This window comes from Lutjanus erythropterus, chromosome 13, assembly GCF_056507025.1.
Source record: "Lutjanus erythropterus isolate fLutEry1 chromosome 13, fLutEry1.hap2, whole genome shotgun sequence".
Classification (NCBI taxonomy): Eukaryota; Metazoa; Chordata; class Actinopteri; order Lutjaniformes; family Lutjanidae; genus Lutjanus; species Lutjanus erythropterus.
The window spans coordinates 2,816,143-2,840,000 of NC_139329.1; the positions used below are offsets into that span (position 1 = coordinate 2,816,143).

General features: G+C 39.3%; 3 protein-coding genes across 3 annotated transcripts in view; 1 reads left to right on the plus strand and 2 right to left on the minus strand.

Moving 5' to 3' along the window:
• Window positions 1-4,277: 4,277 nt before the first annotated feature.
• Window positions 4,278-8,269, minus strand: chtf8 (CTF8, chromosome transmission fidelity factor 8 homolog (S. cerevisiae)). Its single transcript, XM_084734325.1, has 3 exons — window positions 8,130-8,269; window positions 5,628-5,751; window positions 4,278-4,912 (listed from the first exon to the last, which is right to left on the minus strand). The coding sequence occupies exons 1-3, from the start codon at window positions 8,147-8,149 to the stop codon at window positions 4,631-4,633; spliced, it is 426 nt and encodes a 141-aa protein (XP_084590451.1). The 5' UTR covers window positions 8,150-8,269; the 3' UTR covers window positions 4,278-4,630.
• A 59-nt stretch (window positions 8,270-8,328) lies between these two features.
• Window positions 8,329-19,585, plus strand: utp4 (UTP4 small subunit processome component). The gene is made up of 17 exons (XM_084734326.1): window positions 8,329-8,461; window positions 8,645-8,808; window positions 9,712-9,900; window positions 10,173-10,257; window positions 10,601-10,690; window positions 10,815-11,026; window positions 11,139-11,310; window positions 12,119-12,210; window positions 12,322-12,418; window positions 12,573-12,637; window positions 14,563-14,679; window positions 14,875-15,031; window positions 15,954-16,060; window positions 16,155-16,250; window positions 16,355-16,540; window positions 17,525-17,635; window positions 18,003-19,585. Exons 1-17 carry the CDS (start codon window positions 8,329-8,331, stop codon window positions 18,117-18,119), a joined length of 2,190 nt encoding a protein of 729 aa, XP_084590452.1. The 3' UTR covers window positions 18,120-19,585.
• A 1,100-nt stretch (window positions 19,586-20,685) lies between these two features.
• Window positions 20,686-23,858, minus strand: part of il17c (interleukin 17c) — a 3,294-nt gene continuing 121 nt past the window's right edge. Inside the window, exons 1-3 of the mRNA XM_084734488.1 lie at window positions 23,733-23,858; window positions 23,400-23,638; window positions 20,686-21,544 (exon numbers count right to left, since the gene is read on the minus strand). The exon at window positions 23,733-23,858 is cut by the window's right edge and continues 121 nt beyond it. Coding sequence (XP_084590614.1) covers window positions 21,277-21,544; window positions 23,400-23,638; window positions 23,733-23,813 — 588 coding nt within the window. The 5' untranslated portion in view covers window positions 23,814-23,858 and the 3' untranslated portion in view covers window positions 20,686-21,276. The remainder of the gene's footprint in view (window positions 21,545-23,399; window positions 23,639-23,732) is intronic.

Below are 23,858 nucleotides of genomic sequence, written 5' to 3' on the forward strand. Positions count from 1 at the left end.
GATGCAAGTTGTTGTTGTTGTTTCTTGATCTTCTGCTGCTTCCATCTCTGGGCTTCACAGGATATCGGAATTTTCCTAAGTCATTAAAAATGCTTTCTTTTTTTGGATACAATCCTCCCATTCATACCAAATAGAGAATGTCTCCATTTTATGACTGCATTGACATTTTCCCCATGCTGTCTTTTTCAATATTCTGATTTTTGATTCTGTTCACTGTATTGTATGTTCACTTAAAAAAGAGAAATACGTTTTCAAGGATTAATTGGACCAGAGCATCAATGTTTTAACATTAAAGGCCTCAAATACGTTGTTGTGTCAGTGCAATTAAACAGGTAATTGGGATGTGGCATCAGTTAATGTGGATTTGAACCAGTCTCTGTTGCTGAGACTCTAAAGAGTGCAGCCTCAGCTTTAAGTCACATGTATGAGTTAAGTGTTTGATTTAACAGACAGGATACACAACAGAGCCTGCAGAGAATTCACAATACACAGCATCTCACAAACATGATACTGGATGATCAAGACTTGTTTTTAGCAGACATGTTTTCTTTATACAACCTTTCATATATGAAGAGGAGGACAGAAGGGCATGAATGCATCTTGAATAGTAGCTTGTATACGTCAGACTTCAAGAGGAAGGTAACACTTTTACACCAAACTTATATCTTGGATTACTTCATTTTAATTTTTGCCTTTATTCAATAGCTGGTGTGCAACTGAGCTACTTCCACATTTTCAATGTAGAAATATAATTCAAAGAAAACATCAAAATGTTCAGTTCAATGAGGACATTATTGCTTTTAATTTTCTCATTCATGTCTTTCATACTTTGTGAGAAATTCTTGGTTTTTCAGGAAATTGGTGAGCGGACAGAATGTTCAAAATTGACACATTTTCAACTGTTATCTACTCATTTATACTTTCAGCTGCAAACTCATGGAAACTTTCAAATTTTCCATATCAGTCGTACTTTAAGTTTGATTCAACTACTACATCTCTTCCAGATAAATTAGACCATTTCCCACATTTCCAGCTCTTCATAATTCAGGTGCTTCTTCATACAAAGTTCAGCCAGCGATGCAGATTAACTCCCAGCTGTTACTGAAGCAATGCAGTTCATTTCCCCGTTTACACCATGTGTTACATCCTTCATCCCTTTCCCAGTTTCCCAACTGTTCATACTCTTTTCATTTTACATCTGCTCATCGATACTTTATTTCAATCTTACAATGCAGGGGTCTGCAACCTGTGGCTGCAGAGCCACACTCAGCTCTCCAGTGGATGTGTAATACACAGCTTTCATACTTTCCCCACTTTGCCAACTCCTCATACCCCCTCAGCTGCTTCTGAAAGGGTAATACAACAACAGATCCCTGACTGGAATCTAACTGCTGTTCAGTGTTCAGTCACTGACCAGAATGACAGAACTTTGACTTGCTTCTAGGTATGACTTTAAAACCATGTTGCCAGTGAGTCTGTGTGTGTGTGTGTGTGTGTGTGTGTGTGTGTGTGTGTGTGTGTGTGGGTGGGTGGGTGGTGTGTGAATGCTGAGGAGAGGGGAGAGAAGCTGTACAGCAGCTGAATGAATCACTCCCTTCAGTAACCGTGCACTGGATGACCTTTTACTTCTGGGGATACACCTCAACATGGGAACCGCCCTCAAACAAACACACACGTACTTTCACGCTGTAAATATCCTGGCAAGCCAGAATACTGTACGCCAGAAGGCTGAGCCAAATATTTACAATGTTTATCACCAAACTGATCCTTCAGCTGTTCATGTTTTTTTTCTGCAATCACTTTTGTTATTCTTTTTTTTTCTACCCAGCTTTACTTAATCATAGAAACACATTCAGATTGTGACTTGATTTGGAAAGATTAACAGATCATTGGTTTTATGTCCTGACAACTGTTATTTACTTTTTCAAATTTAATAAGAGAATCTGTATGGTACCAATTTTAATATAATGGCTGGTAAGCTACACTGTTGTTTTTTAAGTGTTGTGTTTTTCTTCAGACACGTGTCAGGCCTCACAAGTAGGCATGGAGAAACACAGATTCTGCCTTTGATTTCAATTACTGATACTGAAAGCTCATTTTGATTGATTTTCAATTGAATATCGAAGATGCTATCAAGGTTCAAATTGTGGAATCCAGCATTTTTGGAACTTACTATAAATTACTGACATGTATAGAAACGTATCGGCTCCCTAAAAGTGAAGCCATCTTGATCACCCCCTGGTGGCTGGCTGCAGTACAGGTCATATATCCTGCTTCCAGTTGTTAATACATAGCACGTGGGCCAAACTAAAACATCAGGGTGGCCTCTGTCATTTTAGATAGTTCTTATCAGACAGATGCACATTCCTTTTTCTCATTTTAATTAGTTATTTGATACTTTAAAAAAGGGGTTCCGTGTCATGATTGACAGCTGAGCTCTGCTTACGATTGAGTCAGCTGGGTGAGTGGGCAGGAACTTGAAAGCGCTCCATCACTGATCACTGCTGGTTCCAAAGACATCACCAATGCAAGATGGAAGCGCTTGTGTCAGGGATAATTTTGCTTCAGCGGGAGGAAGAATAGCTACAACATCCATCTTTATTTATGTCAACGATATAAACTCCTTAAAGTCAGAATACCCATTTTAAAGAATCAGAGAATGCCAACTGGAGTAAGATAATGTTTGTCAGTTTGAAAGGCTGTAGTTTAGATTTTAGACATTTTAAATTTTTCCCAAAACAAGTCAAAGGCTAAAGAAATCAGCTGTAATGTTGTCATGATACTGTATTGTATGACTTCAATACAACACCTTGAAAAATATTGATATTCAATATGATTTGATTTTTGATATCACAGGGAAAAACTGACTCAACACTGAGGGCATGAAATTATTTCTACTTATTAAACAATAAATATAACAAGGCAATGGACATTCAACAGGAGGAAATGAGACGAGTGATGAGAAGAAGACGGAGCTGTGAGTACGTGAGGAGGAGGAGGGACTGTGGCACAGTGCAGCTGGTTCTGGAGTACTGACTGCAAAAAATGACTATTGAAAGCATTTCAAATATTCGGTGCTGATATGTTGATATTTTTTGATAACACCAATTGGTGTTAATCTAAAATTCAAAAATTTGGTTTACTAATTCAAAAGAATTTAGTCAACTGTCAATATTATGTTTTGCAATAGAAACTAAGCGATATGCTCTGTAAGACTATGTAGGCTGCAGCTGATGATTAAATCTGAGAGAATATTGCTGCTGCATCTCCAGACAATATGGATAAAAAATGAGTATTGAAAATTAACAAATTTTGCAAGCATTTTGAGACTTGTTACCCAAGTCCAAACAGCACCTGCAAGCTGCAACTTATTTCCTATCCTGTGCAAGTTATATGAACCAATGATGTAGATGTAGTGCATGTCTATACAAACACCACATTGTTAGGCAACTAAAACTACATATAACACTTATACTCTGTTCACTTTTAAATTTAAACTGTCATTCAAACCTTGTGGTATCTGTGAGTAGTGCCTGGTACTGACATTCTTCTGGTAAGTGTTTATTAAAACTGCAGGCAAATTAATGAATAGTTTCTGATAACATGTGACAACATCATGTTTAAATCTACTGCCTGAAGTTTAATTGTTTAATGTGCAGTTGTCATGTTAGAAATTAACGGCAGCATTAAGTGTATTCAGTCCATCAGTAATTTTCTGGCAGCATTCTTCTTCTCCTGCATTATTAGCAGCAAGTCTTGCTTTTTGCCATAATTTTCCACAGCTCCTAATTATAACAACGTGATCATTTTGACTGAAGCGGGCGTCTCGCGCTTACTTCACTTTGTGCGAAAGAAGAGTCAAATGATGTACCCGCTCCTTTTTTATATGACTGCACACAGAGTCTGAAGAAGAAAGCCTGGATAACAAATAAAGCTGATAACCACCGTTGTGATACCTGATATCTCTGACTGGAAGAAAGCCTGCCTGTGTTGAGCTTCCTTCATAGTACAGCCCTCAGAGATGGGTGTGATGGGTAAACAGAGCAGGTACACTTAATGAAACCCCATCACAAGATGTATGCTGGAATCATAAAGTAATTCTTTAAGAGGCAGAAAGAACCATGACCAAAGGTTATTGGGTTAAATTGGATTTACAGTCTGTGGGAAGAACCTGTAATGATGTGCCACAACTGGAGGTGACCGATCCAGTCACAATAAATGATGACGTTGCCATCTAGTGGACATGCTGCTTGTGTGTCCTAATGGATTGAAACTGCTGATATCCAATATTCTTTAATTTACTTCCCCTCCCCCCCAACAGGAAAGCCTTACAGGTATTCAGTATTTCATCCAGAATGTGACAAAAGCCTTTAAAACAGCATTTCGACCATCACTGTTTTGCAGGCAAAAACACCAAAAAAAAAAAAAAAAAAAATATCATTTCACTTTCATTCATACTTAAAAGGAACCTCAAAGTCTCTTGCTGGAATCAGTTCAGGTTAAAGGACTTGAGATGTAGTATTGATCAGCTGTACAACAAATGAATAATAAAACTGCATCATATCAGAGATGGATGACACAAACTCAGTTTAAAAAACAAGTCCAGTACAGATGAGATGGATCAGTTCAGCTACACCTTCTTGGGTACATTAGTGATGATGGGTTTAGGGCGCGTCTTAAAGATCAGCTTCCGTTTGATGAGGGCAGACACAGAGTAAGAGGTGGAGGTGGGTCCTTGCTGGTTCGTTTCCATGGGTACCTGTGTGGCATCATTGCCGTTACTGGCGTTGTCATGGCTGCTGAGGCCATCCTGCAAATGGCGGGAGTGCTTGGTGAGGACGGCGAAAGGTTTCTCCAGTTTGACCTGCTTCCCGTACAGAATATGATGTCCAACAATCAACACTGGCACCCCCTGGTGGAGGGATGAAGAGAAACAGCCGAGTGAAATGAGACCAAGGCATGAAAACACTCAGGACTTTTCTTCAACTTCTACTGATAAAAAAAATCTCCTGTAAGTAATTAGACAATCTTTCTCAAAATAATGAATCAGTATCTTGGAATAATGAGGTAGTTAAATTATGAGAAACTTTCTCAAAATATTGACTCAAGGGCATAACATTCAACATTTCCCTTAAAACAAGAATAGACTCATGAACATAATCCCTTATGTCCCACTAGAAGAGTGTGGTGGTGTCTGTATCTGCAGAGAATCTGCCCTGTGCTGTATTTCCTTATTTTCTCATTATCGTGTGCTGCTCAGAATGCTTTACCAGCCTAAAATGACATTATTTGACGTCCTGGGAATGAGACTCAACAATCAACCATCTTTGGTGGTGCGTTTATGAACAGCTCGGACAAAACCTACTGATTCTACCTTTAATATCGCAAAATAACAAGAAAGTTTTTAGTTATTTTGAGACACTAAGTCACTATTTTGACATAATAAACATGACACATTTATTGTGGCCTATGTGTACATTATTTCTGCAAATGTACTTTTAGTACAACCAGGGTTCTCAGAGAACTAAATTAACAATTGTTGCTTGGCCTCATAGTATATCTAAAACTTAAGCTGCCAGTTTGCAACTGAAAAGCACCAGTGTGCTTCTTCTTAGTCTTTTGTTCACCTCTTTGGTGTAGAGCAGGTCTCCCATCACATTCCCTGCCAGACCAGAGTTGTGTCTGGAGACCATCTCTCCCTGCAGCTCCACCAGCAGCCATTCAGGAGGACTGCTGCCGTCCACACTGCCTCTAAAAGAACACACACAGTACACACCAAAGGCAACTTGAGGTACACTGTAAAAGTTCACAATATTGCCGAATCAAAACTACAGGAAAAGGGATTAACTGTTCACCCCAGCAGTGGTGAAATAAGTATTCAGATTCTTTACTTAACTAAAAGTAGTAATATCACACTTTGAAAATACTCCACTACAAGTAAAAGTCCTGTATTCAAAACCTCATACCAGTAAAAGTATGTAAGTATCATCAGCAAAATCTACTCAAAATATGAAAAGTAAAAGTGGTCACAGTGCAGGAAAATGTACCCTGTCACTATTAGGCTATATCTGATGTTTATGGATTAATATTACTGCTGCATTAATGTTTTTTTTCACTTGCCTGGAGTGGAAATCTACTTTTCCAAAGTCATGTTTCTCTTGCTCCTGTCCAAACGGTTTTATTTAAGCCTAGCCTCTCAGTGGTTATCAAATAACAACAGATTTAAATTAATTGCCATATTTAATCTATGGCTGGAATGGCTATAAAATGTCAGAAAATAGTGAAAAATGTCCATCCCAGTTTTATAAGTCCAAGGTGATGTCTTTAAATGTTGTGTGTAGTCAGTCTAAACCAAAGATATTCAGTAAAATATGATCATAAATAGAGAAAAGCAGGGAATCTCCATATTTGAGAGGCTGGAAACAATATGTTCTGCTTAAACCATTAATCGATTATCACAATAGATTAATAGTTCAACTGTTTGACCACTTGCCTGGTAGAGCAAGAAGTTGCTGGATTTCCTAGCATGACATGGTATTTTACTTGCCCCGGGCAGCAATATTTTATAGGATCATCACAGCTTGTAGTGTTGCCGTCTTGTGAGTAGGGCTGCAACAGTTAATCGAATTAATCGCCAGCTAGTTTGATAATCAATCAATTGGTTTAAGTAATTTTCTCTGAAAAACAGTAAAAATCTCTGGTTTCAGCTTCTTAAATGTGAATATTTTCTGGTTTCTTTACTCTTCTCTAACAGTAAACTGAATATCTGTGCATTGTGAGTAAAACAAGACATTTGAAGATGTCATCTTGGACTTTGAGAAACACTGATATTTCTCACGATTTTCTGACATTTTAAAACAAACAACTATTAATCGACCAAGAAAATAATCATTAGTTGCCGCTCCAAGTGTGAGAACCACGTCTCTAAAAAGTAAATTTTCAATTTATTTAACTTAAGAAGTAAGAATTATTTCTTAAGAATTTTCTCAACCCCTATAGGAACACTTCATCCTTCAGTTCATCACAAACATTCAAATTTAACATCACCAAAATTCAGAGATACATGGTTTTCACTGGACAGCAAAAGTATGAGAAGTTGTATTCTGTAAAGCAGATACTAACTAAAGCTGTAAGACAAATGTAGTGGAGTAAAAAGTACAATATTTGCATCTGGGATGTGGTGGATTAGATTAGATGTGTTTTTTATAGTTCTGATCAGGACTGAAGTTGGTTAAAAGATTTCATTAAAAAAGTGGAAAATAATGTTAATGGTTTGTATTTTTATAGCAGTTTTAGGAAGGAGACAGTTTTGTTTTCAGGGTGTAAATGTGGCGCTGACACAAAAAATAAAAATGCATGAAAATCAATGTTGTTGCTCACCATTGACATATTCCAGTCTGTGATAACCCCCACCCGAAGAAAAAACAAAACTAGAATTTAGTGTAAAAATCATTCATTTTGTTTTTTTGTTTTTTTTTGTTTGTTTGTTTTTTCAGAAAAACAATGGCATTAAGTCAAGAAACTGGCGTTTAAAGGGTTAATACTCTGAAAATAAATGAATATTTTGCAGTTATGATCAGGGCTGAAGTGGTTAAAAGATTTAACAAAGAAAGTGAAAAATAATATTATTGTATAGTATTTTTTATAGGTGTTTTAGGAAGGAGACATTTCTGTTCCCTGGGTATAAATGCAGTGCTATTTTTAAAAAGCTGTCAGTGCACAAAAAATAAGATGTGCATGAAAATCAATACTGTTGCTGTTTTGTTTCATGAAAACCATCGTGGTATTAAGTAAAGACACTGGCATTTAAAAGGGTTAAATTTCTGAAAATGAATGAATATTTTGTAGCTATGATCAGGACTGAAGTTGGTTAAAAGATTCAACCAAAAGAAAGTGGAAAATTATATTAATGTATATTAGAACATTATTATTGTATATTAGGTAGAACACATCAAAAGATAACTTAATAATCACAGTGAGCTACTTTTCCGTTCACTCAAAAGCACGTAATAAATCACATTAAATTCTCAGTGATTCTGGACATTATAAATTTGAACAAGCCTGTTTATAAACCGCAAGAAACACTAATATGTAATTTCCAGATAAGCTTAAGTTAGCTCCTCTCTTACCTTATAACTATTTGAACCATTGCGCTGTCAGTTAGCAAAAGCCGTCGTGTAACTTACATGAACATAAACAAAATGACAAAAGCCGATAAATTAATAAAGCATATCCATGAAACTGGTACCAACACTGTAGCTTTCACTGTATCCTGTAGTTTTTATACTACGGTAGTTGTTCCCGCCAGCTGCGCGTGCTGCCACTACGATGACGCACTTCCTTGTTTGGCTGGTTGACTACCGGGTCAAATGTCCTCAACGTGGCTCCCTCCTGCCTGCTGTTTCCAGCGTGCGGAGTTTACAGCAAACAAAGTTTAGTCACAGTGGAAGAAAAGCAGCAGGTAAACGGTGATAAATAACGACTGTAAATGCTGTTAAACACTAACAGTTAAACACATTGTCAGCGTTGGTCTCTGGGTTTAACCTGTCAGCTTTTTGTTGTGCTAACGGGCAGTCGGCAGGTTGCCTAAGCTTATGTCGCAGCCCGGCTGTAACAACGTGCCAATTTGTTTTTCCCTTCATAGTGAAAATGGGCGAATTTAAAGTGCACCGTGTTCGCTTCTTCGACTACATGCCCAGTGCTATTCGAGCCATGGCGTTCAACAGCCGCAGTGAGAGGCTGGCTCTGGCCCGGGCTGATGGAGCTCTGGAGATCTTCAACTTCGCTGACCACTACTTCCAGGAGAAGGTAAGAACTGAACTCAGAGGAGGTCCAGACGAGCTTCACACCAGCTCATCTTGTGTCTGACATGATAAAGTTATCTGCTGGATTCGGCCTTTTATATTAACGACTCAGCAGAAGTTTGTTCAAAGAAGTTTCGTGTTAGATGTAATCACTGTGTGTTTTTGTTTGATGAGGATATACCTGCTGTAATGTGTAAATGATGTCCTGTTAAAGGGATAGTTCACCTAAAAATGAAACTTCAGTCATTATCTGCTCGTCTTTGTGCTGATTGAAGGCCAGGTTTCGTTTTTTAGTCCACAAAACACTGCTGGAGTTTGACATGAAAATTGTGTTGCAGGATCTGCCAAACAATGGAAGTGAATGGTGACCAGTTTTCAAACAGAAAAAAAGACAACCAAAATAAAACCCCATTAAATGTTTCCATACTGTTTCTCTGATGTAATCCAAGTCTCCTAAAATCCCGACATGCCATGCACACCGTCACACACCACACACACACACACACACACAGAGTTCAGACAGTGTGCATGTACATGTGAACATGGCTCCAAGCTAAAGAGCTACAGTGAAGATTCAGGCTAAAAACATGGTGTAAATTATGTATTCCAAGTCAGCTTGGAATACTAGGAGACTTGGATTACACCAGACAAGCAGTATGGAGATTTTATATTTGAATTCTTCAGCAACATTGTTTTCCTGTGAAATTCCAACAGTGTTTTCTGGACTAAAAAACTGAACCTGACCTTCAGTAGGCATGAGGGGGGGTTTATAATGACTGAATTTAAATTTTTGGTTGAACTATCCCTTTAAAGAGTCACTCTCAGTGCTGCTTTACAAGGACAGTTCACTCAAAACTTAAATTTGGGTATTGCTAACCTTCAGATTTGTTCTGGTTTGGATGCACAGGTCATCCCAGGACAGGACGGCAGGACTGTGGAGGCCCTGTGTTGGGTGGGCCAGCGTCTGTTCAGTGCTGGTTTGAATGGAGAAATCACAGAGTATGACCTGGAGAACCTGAGGCCCAGATACACTGTGGAGGCCTATGGAGGACCGATCTGGACCATCAGCAGCAACAGCCAGGGAACACTGTTAGCGGTCAGTCAAGACCTTATGGATTTTATATTTACTCTGTGCCTCATGTTAAAAATCTTTCAGCTTTGATTATTCATTGGATGAACATAGGGGTGCAACTGATGATTATTTTCCTAGTCGATTATTTTTCTGTTTAATCAAATAGCTGTATGCACATAAAATGTCAGTAAATTTTGACTATTTTTTATTCTTAAAAAATACTCAAGCTGATAATTAGATTATTAAAATGGTTGCGATTAATTGTTGCAGCTCTGAATGAAGGGTTTGTGTTTCAGGTCGGCTGTGAGGATGGGACGGTGAAGATGTTTGAAATACTGGAAGAGAGGATTCGGTTTCAAAGAAACCTCGACAGGCAGAAAGGTGAGGGAACAAGATGAGTCAGGTATTTTTGCTTTTCAGCAAATACACACCTGTGCTTAAAGTAACTTTACACGACTGGACTGAAAAAAGCTTGAGACTGTTGTCTTTTTTTTACAAATGTCACTACTGATTGGGTACCACCTGATACGCCCACTTAATGAGAGAAAATGTACCTGTTGCACATTGTTTTGAATAAACATGTTGTTCAATCTGGCAACCACAGCAAAACTGTTTCAGATTGAACATGCCCCAGCTGATGATGATGTGGGTGGGTTGTGTTGTGACTTACTGCCTGTGACTTGCTGTCCTCCAGTGTTTCACCTTGTTCTATGTGCTCTTCTAGGTCGTATCATATCTCTGTCCTGGCATCCCTCTGGTACACTGATTGCTGCTGGCATGATGGACATGATCAAAATCTTTGATGCTGAGACAGGTGAGGAGATCCAACTCGAACCTACCATCAGTTAGATCAGAAGTTTAGTTTTGTTTCTGGTAAAGCTAAAACTCCATGTTCTCCTTAAATCACCCCTAACGATGTGCTTGTGACCTGCCTGCAGGCCACGCCACACACAGACTGCTGGTGGAGAGAGGTGTTGGAGCATTCCAGAGCAAAGAGGTCGTGGTTTGGTGCGTCGCCTTCCTGTCTGACCACACACTTGTCAGCGGTGATTCTGCAGGAAAGGTCCAGGTCTGGGATGGACTTACAGGAACTCTGATCAGAACTCACCTGGTCACCAAGTGGGACATCCTGGCTCTGTCTGTCTCACAGGTAAGTCTGTAACCAAGAATTAGGACACATCACACAACTTCTTAGCTAAAGGCTGTTTCAGGTTCACATCCATGCAGAATCAGTGATGTGAAACTTTGTAAATATTTGCCAGGATGAGAGCAGTCTGGTAGCTGGGACATCAGAGGGCACCGTCGTCCAGTTTCAGTTCCTCACCTCCACTGTGGACCAGCAGGAGAAGGAGTGGGTCCGAACTAGAACTTTTAAGAACCACACACATGATGTGAGGGCGCTCGCCCACACTGACACTGCTGTGGTTTCTGGAGGTGGGTGTTAAATCTGCTGTTGGCGTTGGACTGGTGGGAAATGTGTTGTGATCAAAAAGCCTAAACTGTACTCACACACTGTACTGCAAGTGAAATGTCATGTCAAGCAAGTAAATCTAGAAACTCACTTGGGCACAGAGAAAGTGTGAAAATATATACATAACTTTATTAATCCCTGGAGGGAAATTAAATTGTTGTAGCAGCAAAAGCACATGCAATAATTACAAAGACAAAATACACAAAATATAAACAAGTACACAGGATAGACAAAGTATGCTCAGAGGCAATGTAAATAAATAAATAAGGTAGGTACTAAAATTCAATGGACCTTGGACACAGTCCAGAAAAATCTGGTGTCACTGACAACCATCATAATAATAATGATATAGTTATATATAATAAAAATCATGTAGAGAAATAGACAACACAAATATATAATCATATGTGTAATATGATACCACAATACACAAAATATATATTCTGATAACATAATATCCACATACGTGCAGAATATGAATACAGTAATATGTAATGATGTATATGTGTATACACACACACACACACACACACACATCTACCTGTATAGTATCAGACATAATCAAATGTTATGCAGAAACAAATAGCCTAGTTAAAAATGTGCCTATTTCTGGTATTAATTCCAGATGTTTTGACGGTGTCCAGAATACAGACACATACACTGTGCACTACTTATACAGTGAGAACATTGTCATTCCATCAAGCTGTGTTAAATGTGAGCTTGTGATATGACAAGAAGATTGTGATGTTTTGATGCTTGTAATCCTGTCAGGTATGGACACCCAGCTTGTAGTGCGACCCCTGCTGGACAAGGTGGAGAAGAACACCCAGGAGTCAGCGCTACGCAAAATAGCTTTCCCACATGTGAGTCCATATTTATTAGAAGAAAAACCTCTCACAGATCATTAGAGTTTAGCCTAAAAGATTCAGTTTGAAGGTCCTGACTGTTTCTGTGGTGGTCTGTCTTCTTTGTAGAGAAGTCTGGTCTGTTGTGCAAAGAAAGCAGGACTGCTGCTGTTCCAGTTCCCTGATCATTTAGAGCTGTGGAGAGTCGGGGAGAGCGATGGACATGGTGAGGAAAACACACACACACATCCATAGAGATGTATAATGCTAAAGTTGACTAAGAGAACTAAAGATGATCTAACTTACAGCAATAATGAAAATTCATCTTTGAACAGTTGTATAGTGTGATAATTGTACCAGTTTATACTGTGTGTCAACAGGAAAGCCTGGTGACAGTCTGCCTGTGAAGAGAAAACCAGAGAAGCTGATCCAGCTGAAGAGGAAGGTGTGTTCTCATGTTTTGTGTATCTGTTTTACATTGTAGAAATCTGCTAAATGCACACCTCAGTGGAAGCTTAACTCTGCTGTAACTGTCTGCAGAGGGTAAAAATGGTCCCCTGTTTCGGGTTTATTTTCAGTGCTAAAAATCCCCAAAGAGATCTTTTAATATATTCCTTTTCTCCCATGGATGTGTGGTCCAGGCTGCAGTTTTAACCTGGTTAGTCTCATGTGACCAGTCTGTGTTGAGAGATCTTGTTTTGGGAGGGGGGTCGATCGCTACATGGCTCTGGTCAGACAACAGAGTTATCGGTTGTATTTCAGCTCTTTACTGTAGATCTGTGATGTGTTAATGATGCCAACAAGCTTTCATTCTCTGAGATTCCCTTTTATATCCAAGAAAAATCTGAAATGTCACTAACACTAACTTAATATCGAATTGAATCAAATTGGGATCTTGTAAATCAAATTGATTTGGAATTGATTTTGAATCAACACCCAGGCCCTACAGCTAATACTAGGTATTTTTTCCATGTTAACATATAATTGCATTTAAACATGAGCCAGTGGGATAGTGTAGCTATATAGCTTTATGTTTGTATATATAATGATATAATGTGCTAATTATGTAGCTGTTTTGGTTTCCAACATGTAACACCAATGTTATAAACCAGGTTTTCAGTGAGAAAAACTCTAATAAACCTACTGCACACAACCTGGCCCAGCACCATACAGCAGACAAAGTTAGCAACTAACTTGTAGCATCTCTCTACTGTCATCTGTGTAAACATATGAAACCATAAAATGACCACAAAACACTTACCTGGTGAAAATACTGAAGCGTTTAGCAGTTAAAGAGACCCATAATTTTCTCAGGAGTTGGTGGAGACAAAACCAGAGCTAAAAGAGTAAAGATTTGACTTCATTTATTTCAAACATTTAAAAAAATGAAAAAATATATAATGTCCAGCCCTAACCCTAACCCTAATCAATCTGTTACATAAATCCATGTGTTTGTCAGCTTGTTCTGCTGCCATCAAGTGGCTAACATCAGTTACTGCAGCATTAACCAAATCAAGTGTAACTCCACCCCCAGGTCTGAGCCTAACACCACCCACTGCATAATTTGAATCATTTTTTTTAAATGGGAGAACTTTAACTTAGTTAGGCTAAGTCATTTTGTTGAGAGTCATAACAAAACCCTTGTAAGATCTAGTCAGATAAAGCCATGCTTGCATACTTGTGGGGTATTAATGGCCATTACTGATAGTTTTGCCGTGCTCTTTGTCTACACGGTACACAATTAGTCTGTTAGACTGTCTGTATTAATATTCAGGGGTTTTCTCCCCCAAAATGTCCTTTTTTTTAAAGCATTTTTACAACATGGTAAATCCAAAATGGTAATTTATCCGTGACATTATTTACATTTCAATTGCAGCCAAAAAAGGCAAATAACGAATAATAACGATTCTTTTCATAGTTGATTAATCAGTCAATTATTTTCTCAATTAATCCATATTTCCCAAGGTCCAAAATGACATCCTTGTTTTGTCCACAACTGAGGGATATTCAGTTTACTGTGAGAGAGGAGTAAAGAAACCAGAAAATATTCCCATTTAAGAAACTGAAATCTGAGAACTTACGTAATCGTTGGCAATCATTTAATAATTGATTCCTTGATTAATTGTTGCAGCTCTAAAAAACAAATATACTTTGTTACACTGCTGATTGTTACACTGCTGACTATATGTGTATTACACCACCACTGTCTCACTGAGAGGCTTTCCTAGTTTCATTATTAAAAATGAATTATTTGCAGACATCCAATTCTCCAGGAGGTCTGTATCATCTGCCTGTTGACATGACTTTCTTTGTGCCAGTTTATTTAATCTTTGAGTTGAGAGTACAGACTCTGTGTGCTGACTGTTGCAGGGAGAGGATCATATCTGCAGCAGTGCTCTGTCTCCATGTGGAGGCTGGCTGGCGTACTCTACTGTCTCCAGTGTCCGTCTCTACAGACTACAGTACAACAACATCAGCATCACTAAGGTGGGCTCCTCAACGCTCACGCTGCTGCCTTCTTCTGCTCTTTCCTGTATTGATCATTGTTCACACAGCCATGTTCATCAACATCATATATCTCTCAGTAGATGTCCACCTGCAGCTCATTCTTCTGCACAGAAATCATTGTGTGATGAGGCTCACACCTCTCTCTTTTCTTCCTCCTCCTCCTCCTCCCTCCAGGTGTCCAAACTACCGAAGGAGCTCCGCTCGGCCCACCAGCTCTGCTTCTCCTCAGACTCCTCCAAACTCTTTGCCTCCTCCAGCCAGTCCTCAGTCGTTGTTGTTGCCCTTAACCAGCTGGAGTGCAAACACCTTCATACTCTCAAACCCAAGTCAGGTGAGTGTGAGTCCAGGGTCCTCACTGCTCAGGGACAACACATTCCTTAAAAGCAGAGTCAATAAATGTGATCATTTCTGTGGAAAACAGGGGCACTACACACTATGTATATGCAACTAATTTTGCCCTGTTGACCAAAAATAAAAACCTGAATCTGTCACATTGCCACCACACCAAATTACAGTGTTGCCCAGCCTGGCTCTAAACCACTGTCTCTGCTGCATTGAAGGTCTCTGTCTCCATGTTGGCCAGTAAAATAATGTGCAGCTCCAGTGTTTCTTCAGTAGGCTTTGGCAACGTTTATGTCAGTATCAAGATATCAGACTAGATCTTGTCTCGTCTGGACTCACGTTTTCATGCATTTGTCATCTGTGATGTGAAAATATCAGATTTCCACACAGTCAGAGAGCTGCGGAGCTTCTCTCCTGAGGCTGCAGCTGCTGTCCAGCATCACCTGCGCTGCGCCAGTATGTCCAACTGCCAGTGACATTTGACACTTAAAGTTTAAAGCTATTACACGCGCTAGGACAAGCAGCAGTGTATGTCACAAATTCAGCTGTGAGATTTGTTTGAGCTGTGAGTTTGCTATGCCCAATAAATAAACAAAATAAATGCACAAGATGTCAAGTAAAGAAATGTTCTTGTCCTTATTTATCAGATAAATAGAACAGATCACCTTCTGAATTCAAGTTTCTGCCTTTTACTGAACTAAAGTGAGAAAAACCCACTTTGTTTAAACTCGACAGAAACAAACTCACCAGAACCATCTTGGTTCATCTTCCCACTGTTCCAACAATCACCAGCTCTGTTTTGGTTGAAATACTCTGACTCTACAGCTGTTTTCCTTCCTAACACACAAACCACCTACTCTCTCAGCTTTCTGTGTGTCAGTATCTAAAGTGTGTCTGTGTGTGATTTGCAGGCTCCAGACAGCCTGTGCACCTGCTGTGTGTCAGTGATGACGGCAAATGGCTCGCCGCAGCAAACACGGACTGTGAGATCCATGTATACAACCTTAACAAGCTAAAGGTGAGCTTGATGAGCTTTTTATTTCTTCATAGGTCAAATCTGAATTGCAGCCAAAGCAACAACTGCAACCTGTTATGTCTCTGTATATTTGCAGCTTCATTGTACAGTTCCGGTGTACGGCTCCTGTCCCACTGCCATCGGCATCCACCCAACAACCAGCAACCTGGTCGTGGTGCACGCTGACCAGCAGGTGAACACTTCAGCAGACTCTGTTATTTATAATCAATAAAAGATGATCACAAGTTTGTCAAGAATAGTACTGATATGGATATACTCTTGTTGTGTGTGTTGCAGATCTTTGAGTACTCTCTGGTACAGAAAGAATACACAGAGTGGAGTCGGAAGCTGCAGAAACAAGGACTGCACACTCTGTGGTTGGAGAGGGACACACCCATCACCCATGTCGCCTTCAGTCCTAAAAACCCCGCTCACATCTTTCTGCACGACACGTTCATGTTCTGCATCATCGACCAGAGTCTGGTACGTCACTTAAACTGACACCTGCCTGCCATGTTGATACAAAGTCTTCAGGACTAGTGATGATGTCTTAATCAGCGCTGAGGCTGCAACTAACTGTTATTTTTGTTGTGGATCAATTAGTCGATTAATTAATTTTTTCACCATCTTGTCAGTTGAAAAATAGGTTCTAAACATGTGGCGCTCTTGGACGTGTGTCTCCACACATTTTAACTTATTTTTCAATTGACAAGATTGAAACCCAACATTCATTCAATCCAATTTAGATGAAACCTTTTGCACACGTATTCCATCTTTATTTGACTACTTGAAAACGTAAAAAGGCTGTCTATATGAGATGATTGAGTAAAATGATCAATTGCTCCTTTAATTTGGCCAAAGTTTTTGATGAAGAAGTAGTCAGAGCTTCTCCAGTGAGACTTCATGAAAAGGCTGACTAGGCCAACTAACTTTTTAGCTTTCTCTAAAACAATGGTTTTGTTAATCTTTTGGCTAATATTAGTTCAGAAACTATGTAATGTTTTAACTTTTTAGCTAATCTTAGATAACAAACAAAGTGATATTTTTTGTTAACTGTTTAGCTTACAAATGATGGAACATTCAAATTTTTTAGCTCAGGTTAGCATGCAAGCAATATAATGTTTTAACTTCTTAGGTAACGTTGGCTATTTTTTAGTTTCCTTCCTGTTTGGGAAACACTGACTGAAAATTTTCATTATTTTAGGGACTGAAGTCCAAGATGACGTCCTCAGAAAACAGAAAATATTGACACTTAAGAAGCTACAATCAGACAATTTTGACTAAAAAAAAAAAAAGATTAATTATCAAAGAAGTTGGTGATTAATTTAACAATCCATTATTTGATGAATCGTTGCAGCTCTAATCAGCAGCATGTTTATTTCAGTCTTCTTGCTGTCGATGGCAGAAGGACGGAGCTGGGTGATTAAACACTACTACAGCTTTGTTTTTCTTTGTTTCCACCTGCAGCCGCTCCCTGAAGCACAGACGATGTTCTACAATCAGATGACCCTGAGGAGCCTCCCTGAGCAGGAGAGGATCAGACATAGCCATGCATTTAAGATATGCAAGAATTTCCAGGTACGGCCATCATATTGAGCGCAGTGCAGCTCCAAGTTAAAGGGATAGTTCAGATTTTTTAAGTGGGGTTGAACGAGGTACTTATCCGTAGTCAGTGTAATACCTACAGTAGATGGAGAAGCAGCATGAGTACCAGTGTAGGAAGCTAAGCAATGTCCTTCTGTGGACAGGATCAACAGCAACATGTATTTTAGGGATCACATGTGGGACCCGGGCTTGGATCCAGCTCCACTGTATTAAATTTCATGGGTCAAACTGAATAGAGACCCTGTTAAATCTACACTTGGATAAATATTTCTGTTTAACAATCAAGGCTCATATTTAATCTTACTGGTGTTTGATGTTCTGCTGATATTTGGTCCCACAGCACCTCCTGTGTGTGAGTTTACTGGAGGACCATTCTCTGGTGGTGGTGGAGCGCCCCCTGCTGGACATCATGTCTCAGCTGCCTGCACCTGTCCGCCAGAAGAAGTTTGCCACATAAATGAAGTGAAGCAACTTTCCTGGAGGCGCTTCACTTCCTGGGAAAGGATTGTTACTTTGTTGTGTTCATTTACTGTAACTCTCACATCTCACATCATTTTCAAACATGTCATCATTACTTTGTAAAAAAAATCTTTGATAAAATAATAAATATTTACTGTCATTCTTGTATAGAATTTGTTAATAGAATGAATATTGTTAAGTGTTTGCTCTGTTCTCTGCTCTCAGGACAGAGACTAGAACCTGATATCATAAATCCACTTCCTACTGTGAAACTGCTGCTCGAAGGGCAGTTCTCTGCATGTCAACATACTATTATAAGGTTAAAATAATCCACTTTATTCTTATCCATCTGATTTGGTTCTTTGAAGGCATTTTGATGGCATCCTGGATGGATTTATCTTGAACAGTGTATAACTGTGCGCTCTTATTCTGAAAAAAGGCTAAATGAGGAGAGAGTTGAAGCCATGATCATCATTCATATGATTGGCTGATTGCTGATCATGTAGCTGCAGCTACATGAGGTACAGTCATAGATGTGTCATGAGGTGTGTTGTTACTGTTAACATTAGATATGACCAGTGAGTGACATCTGACTGTGATGTTTGTGCATGATTTGTAGGCAGAGATGGAAAGTGACTGAGTACAAATACTTAGTTACTGTACTGAAGGTATCTGTACTTTAGTTGACTGATTTGTTTTGACCACTTTGAACTTTTTCTTCCTACATTTTAACACAAAACAACTGACATTTTCAAACAGACTTGATATTGTAGTTATAATGCATTTGATGGGAATTATAATGAATTATAACCTAAATTGATGTGGTGATAATGTATCCATCAGTGCATGTCACACACAACAGACATAACAAGACATTGTGCAAGATGTAACGAGATGCAAACATTAAAGGGATAGTTCACCCAAAACTGAAAATTCAGTCTAACTACTCACCCTCATCTTTATTTAAGGTCAAGTTTTAGTTTTTCAGTCCACAAAATACTGCTGGAGTGCACATGTGCACCATCTAAACTGGAAGACAAGCAGTATGTTTTGCTTTTTTTCAGCTGTTTTTAATGTTTGAAAACTGGTCACTATTCACTTCCATTGTTTATGAGATTCTGCACCACGTTTTCCTGTGAAACTCCAGCAGTCTTTTGTGGACTAAAAATCTAAACCTGACCTTTAGTCAGCATGAGGGTGTGTAGATAATGGTCTAAGTGGTCCAGACCTTGGAATCCACCCACTCCACTGAGTTGGCTCTTTCTCTGAAAATGGAAATGAAGTGTAATGCCTTGAGAGTTCAGTCTGATATCAGACAAACAACTGTGTAGAAACAGGTCTTCAGTTAGCTTTGCACAGAAACAACATGCAGAAATGTCCTTCAGCAGACAACTTTTTACTTTTATATTTCGAGTACATTTCAGAGCCTGTACTTTTTAACTTTTACTTGAGTAAAAAAGTTGACTACTTTTTACCAGAGTATTTTCTGTACCTTTACTTGAGAAAAGAACGTGTGTACATTTGTCACCTCTGTTGGTGACATTTCAGTGACAGTCACGAGCCACGATCTATGAAAATGTAACCTCACTTAAGAATTCTCTTAAAAAGCAGGTTTTATTCAGTTTTGCAATGTATTAGAATAAAAAAGTCTTTATTATGAGAATTTAATAGTGGTGATTCCACCAACAGAGTATAGTCAATTTACAGTGACCTCAATGTTCATAATTATATCAACACTCTTTTGAATTACAATCTAACAAAGCAGAAAATGACTTCACGGAGGGGTTTACCCTAAACTGATCAGTTATCTGTCAGTAAATGGGACTTTTGCAGGAACTAAAAACACGAACTAAAATAAAAATAGAAATCTGATGATCCACCACCTCCATTATCTTTCATACAATCTCTGACAGTCACAAAATGTTTCCACAATAACTTCTGCAAACTGTACAGATGTTTTTTCACACCTTGATTGTTTTTCAAACTGGAATTTCTCTTTTTTAAATCCACAAATTCACACATATTCAAATATATCTATGGGGGTCTTTTCAAAGACTCGCAGTGAGTAATGAACATGTTCAATCTCATTTCACAAACTGAAAATCATCTGGACTCTTGATTCTGGTCAGTGTTGCTGCTGCGGTTTGATTTCATGTGTTCAGACAGCAGAGAGCGCTACTGAGCTGCTTTGATACTGTTTGATAAATTTCAGTGAATATGATAATGATTTATATAGGGGGAATAAACAACATGCTGACCTTGATTTCACAAAAATTCAATGGGGGGGGGGGGCGAATGGAGGCCATGCTAGAAAAAGTTTGAGTTTTAGAGTGTTGACTTTACAATAATAATTCTGAAAAAAAATCTATGTAACAGAATATATGACTCCTGTGAAAGCCATACTTCCCTGACCATAACAGATTTTACTTCATCAAAATACAATACCCCTGTGACGTCAGCGTACCGGCACATTGTCTGCATTGTAATCCAGCCTTTCAAGCTCCATTAGCAGCTTTAAATACAGAAACACAAAAGAAGTGCTTTCTTTGAGAACCAACATTTTATTTATTTAGCTTCAAAGAAGCTTAACTTTTACGTCTTTATCAGACTTATAAAGTCCCACTGGGACAAACTTGTCCAACATAAATAAATACAAAGTCTTCTTCATCCACTCATGAGCATCTAAAGCCTTCAAATACTTCAACATGTCACACGCAAAACAAACCAAATAAATAGATAATTATTCAAATATTAGCAGTTAAATAACTATATTACAAAACTATACAATAGCCATTTTTTGTGATGACAAGGCCATCAATATGAAGAAGTACATAGTAAAATATGCAGTTCACATCAGCTGCATTATGCAGAGCTGTAAACAAGTCTTAATAAAGAGGAAACAGGTCCAATACGGACCTACAGAACTCATATGACAGACGTATCAATGATATGATCATTGTGACAATAAATGAGCCTGTAAAAACAGGCTGATGTGACTTTGACTTTTGAAGCCTCATAAATAATCCCAGGGGGTTTGGCTGTGAGCCAGCTGTAACCCCCTGAGTTTCCAGAGAACTTGGTGCAGTTTAAAACAAACACAACATGTAGTGTAGTGTAGTGTAGTGTAGTGTAGCGCTGTGACAGACAGATCCCCTCTAGGACGAGGTGTTGGTTCTGACACAGATGCAGCCCACAGTTACTTCATGAGACACCGGCGTCAGGCGGTACGTCTTTTTATCGCTGCAGAGCTCCCTTTTGAGAAACACCCGGCTCTGCTTTATGGGGCGGGAGTTGTAGTCCTGGCTGTGCACCGGGATTGGCCCCTTGCCCTGGTCCGGGATGTCCTGGATGAGGATGCAGCCTGTACACAGGCACTGAGCCTCCACGTAGGTTTCGGGATAGTGATCCTGCATCGATCTGTACCTGAAAGGAACAAAACAACAAGGTGAGCAGCTTATCCAAACACAGTAAGGAGACACGAGATCCAATAAAGTGCAAAATCCTTCTTTTTCTACACCAGTAAATGAAAGGAGGATGCTGTCAGGACCCAGGTGTCACAAAGAATGCTGTTTGCACTCAAGGTGTAACCAGCCAATGTAGCTGGCAAAGACAAAACATGATCTTTTCCCAAACCTAACCAAATAGTTCTGGGGCCTAAACTAGGACTTTACTCAGGCCTGAAAAGTTATGTAAACCTTTCAGTTGTTTTATTTCTTTGTTTTGTTTTGTTTGTTTATCTGTTTGATTGTGTGTTTTTGTCATCTATGTGAAATGTAAAAAAAAAAAACTTACTCTGGAGAGTAACTTAGTAAGTGTGGCTGTTAAATAGATGTAATGGAGTATAAAGTACAATATTTCCCTCTGAATTCTAGTGGAGTGGAGTTTAAAGTTTGGGTCCATATGCTTAAATAACTTACAGCATATCTGAAGTCAGGAGGGACTCAAGCACATCAGTGTTTGGTGTGCTGCATGCACTGCACTGCACTGGTGGCACAGAGGGGCCCCAGACAGGTTATACTGAACATTAGAAAGCCGAAAGTAAACAGGAAGAACCTCTCCAGTCAGTTATTAAAGTGCCCCAGATTAGAGATAACACACTTTCACGTCATTCAAAGCGTGTCGGCAGCGCTGCAGTCACTGGCTGTAGGGGGACTTTCCCCTCTCTGGAGCCTGGGTGTGGCTCACATGAGCGCGTCACCAGCGCGTCAGCCCGGTGCCAAAAATCACAGCCGCTGATTAATATAAGGTTTAATTAGAATTCATTAATAAAAGGTTGGTGTACGTGCATAAATGCAGGACTGTGGTAATAATAATGATATACTATATAATTTCACTGAAAGCTTTATGAGCCTCAGTGATGCAGCTGATTTTTATGGCTGCACAATTCCATCATGTGCAAACACTCAGGAATCAGAGAGGCTTTTTGAATTTAAATGACTTGTTGTTCATGACTTGTTGTAATGATGGAATCAATCAGAATTCAAACCAGACCGACTGTCTCCTACACAGACACACTGCCTGGACATACGCAGTTCCCAGCAAAACTAAAACTAGTCAGTGATGAAAAAGATGTGTTGATAGTCAGATCATCATCACTCACTACAGCTGATATGACTGTAGAATATCTGACAGACATGAAAACATCAGTATTCTCTATCTCTATCTCTTTCCCAAATCAGTGTAAAACTGGGAGTCCTCATAAACAGTTACAGGTGAGGTAAATCTGCTGGGAAGGCAAAGTTACACATGAGCAAATGAAAGTCACCCGCTGAGCAAAAGTCTTTAAGTATCTGTTGTATATAAAAGTAAAGTAAATTATACATGTATGTATATACTGTATACATCCATACACACACACAAACAAACATACATACATACATATGTACATGCACATACCTACACACACACACACACACACACACACACATATATGATACATGAACATACATACACACATACATCCATATATAAATACATATATGTAGGAACACTTCCTCAGTTTATCGTAAACATTCAATTTTTACAAATTTGGAGATAGATTACATTACCAGATTACATGATTTGTAATACTCTTCTGTCCAATTAAAAGTTATCTAACTAAAGCTGTCAGACAAACGTGGACTATGAAGTACAATATTTGTAGAGGAAGAGAGCAGCCAGAACAGAAATACAAATACCAGATTTTTTTTCTTGACTAAAGTACAGTATACTTGATTACATTCCACCCTGCTGACAATAATAAGATAATTAAAATGCGGCAGTATGTGACTTTACTTACACGTATCTCCACGGTGCCACGGAGCGGCCGCTGATGTCCTGCGGCGGCTGCTGGCGGTACAGCTCCAGCGGGCAGGTGACAGGTGAGTCAGGGTCGGCCGCTGGTGAAGGATCGGCAGGCTGCGGGTAGTGACTGCTCAGCTTCCTCTGAGCGACCTCGCTCAGCTCCTCCTCATCATGACACCGGTGCATCTTACACGACCACACCGGCACCAGGAGGACCAGTCCGAAGAGCAGGATCTGTGGAGGGACACACACACAGGCAGACAGTCAGTCAGTGATGGAGGAGGCAGAGACCTGCCTGTCTCAGCTGTCCCGTCTGTGTCTCACTCACCTTCATGTCCATAATGTCTCTCTGTGTGCTGTCTCTGATAGTGAACTCCAGGGGATGTGCTGTGTTCTGACTGGCCGTCATGTTGTGCCGGTCAGTATTTATTGGTGCACCTGGGAAAAACCGGCG

Bases quoted from the DNA above. Each gene is read 5' to 3' on its own strand.
- chtf8 (XM_084734325.1), bottom strand. From the start codon at position 8,149: ATGGTTCAAATAGTTATAAG. The intron at 5,752-8,129 runs GTAAGAGAGGAG...GTGTTCTTTTAG, and splicing joins ATGGTTCAAATAGTTATAAG to AGGCAGTGTGGACGGCAGCA. The intron at 4,913-5,627 runs GTGAACAAAAGA...TCCCTCCACCAG, and splicing joins ACCTGCTCTACACCAAAGAG to GGGGTGCCAGTGTTGATTGT.
- utp4 (XM_084734326.1), top strand. From the start codon at position 8,329: ATGACGCACTTCCTTGTTTGGCTGGTTGACTACCGGGTCAAATGTCCT. The intron at 10,258-10,600 runs GTGAGGGAACAA...GTGCTCTTCTAG, and splicing joins AAACCTCGACAGGCAGAAAG to GTCGTATCATATCTCTGTCC. The intron at 17,636-18,002 runs GTACGGCCATCA...TTGGTCCCACAG, and splicing joins AGATATGCAAGAATTTCCAG to CACCTCCTGTGTGTGAGTTT.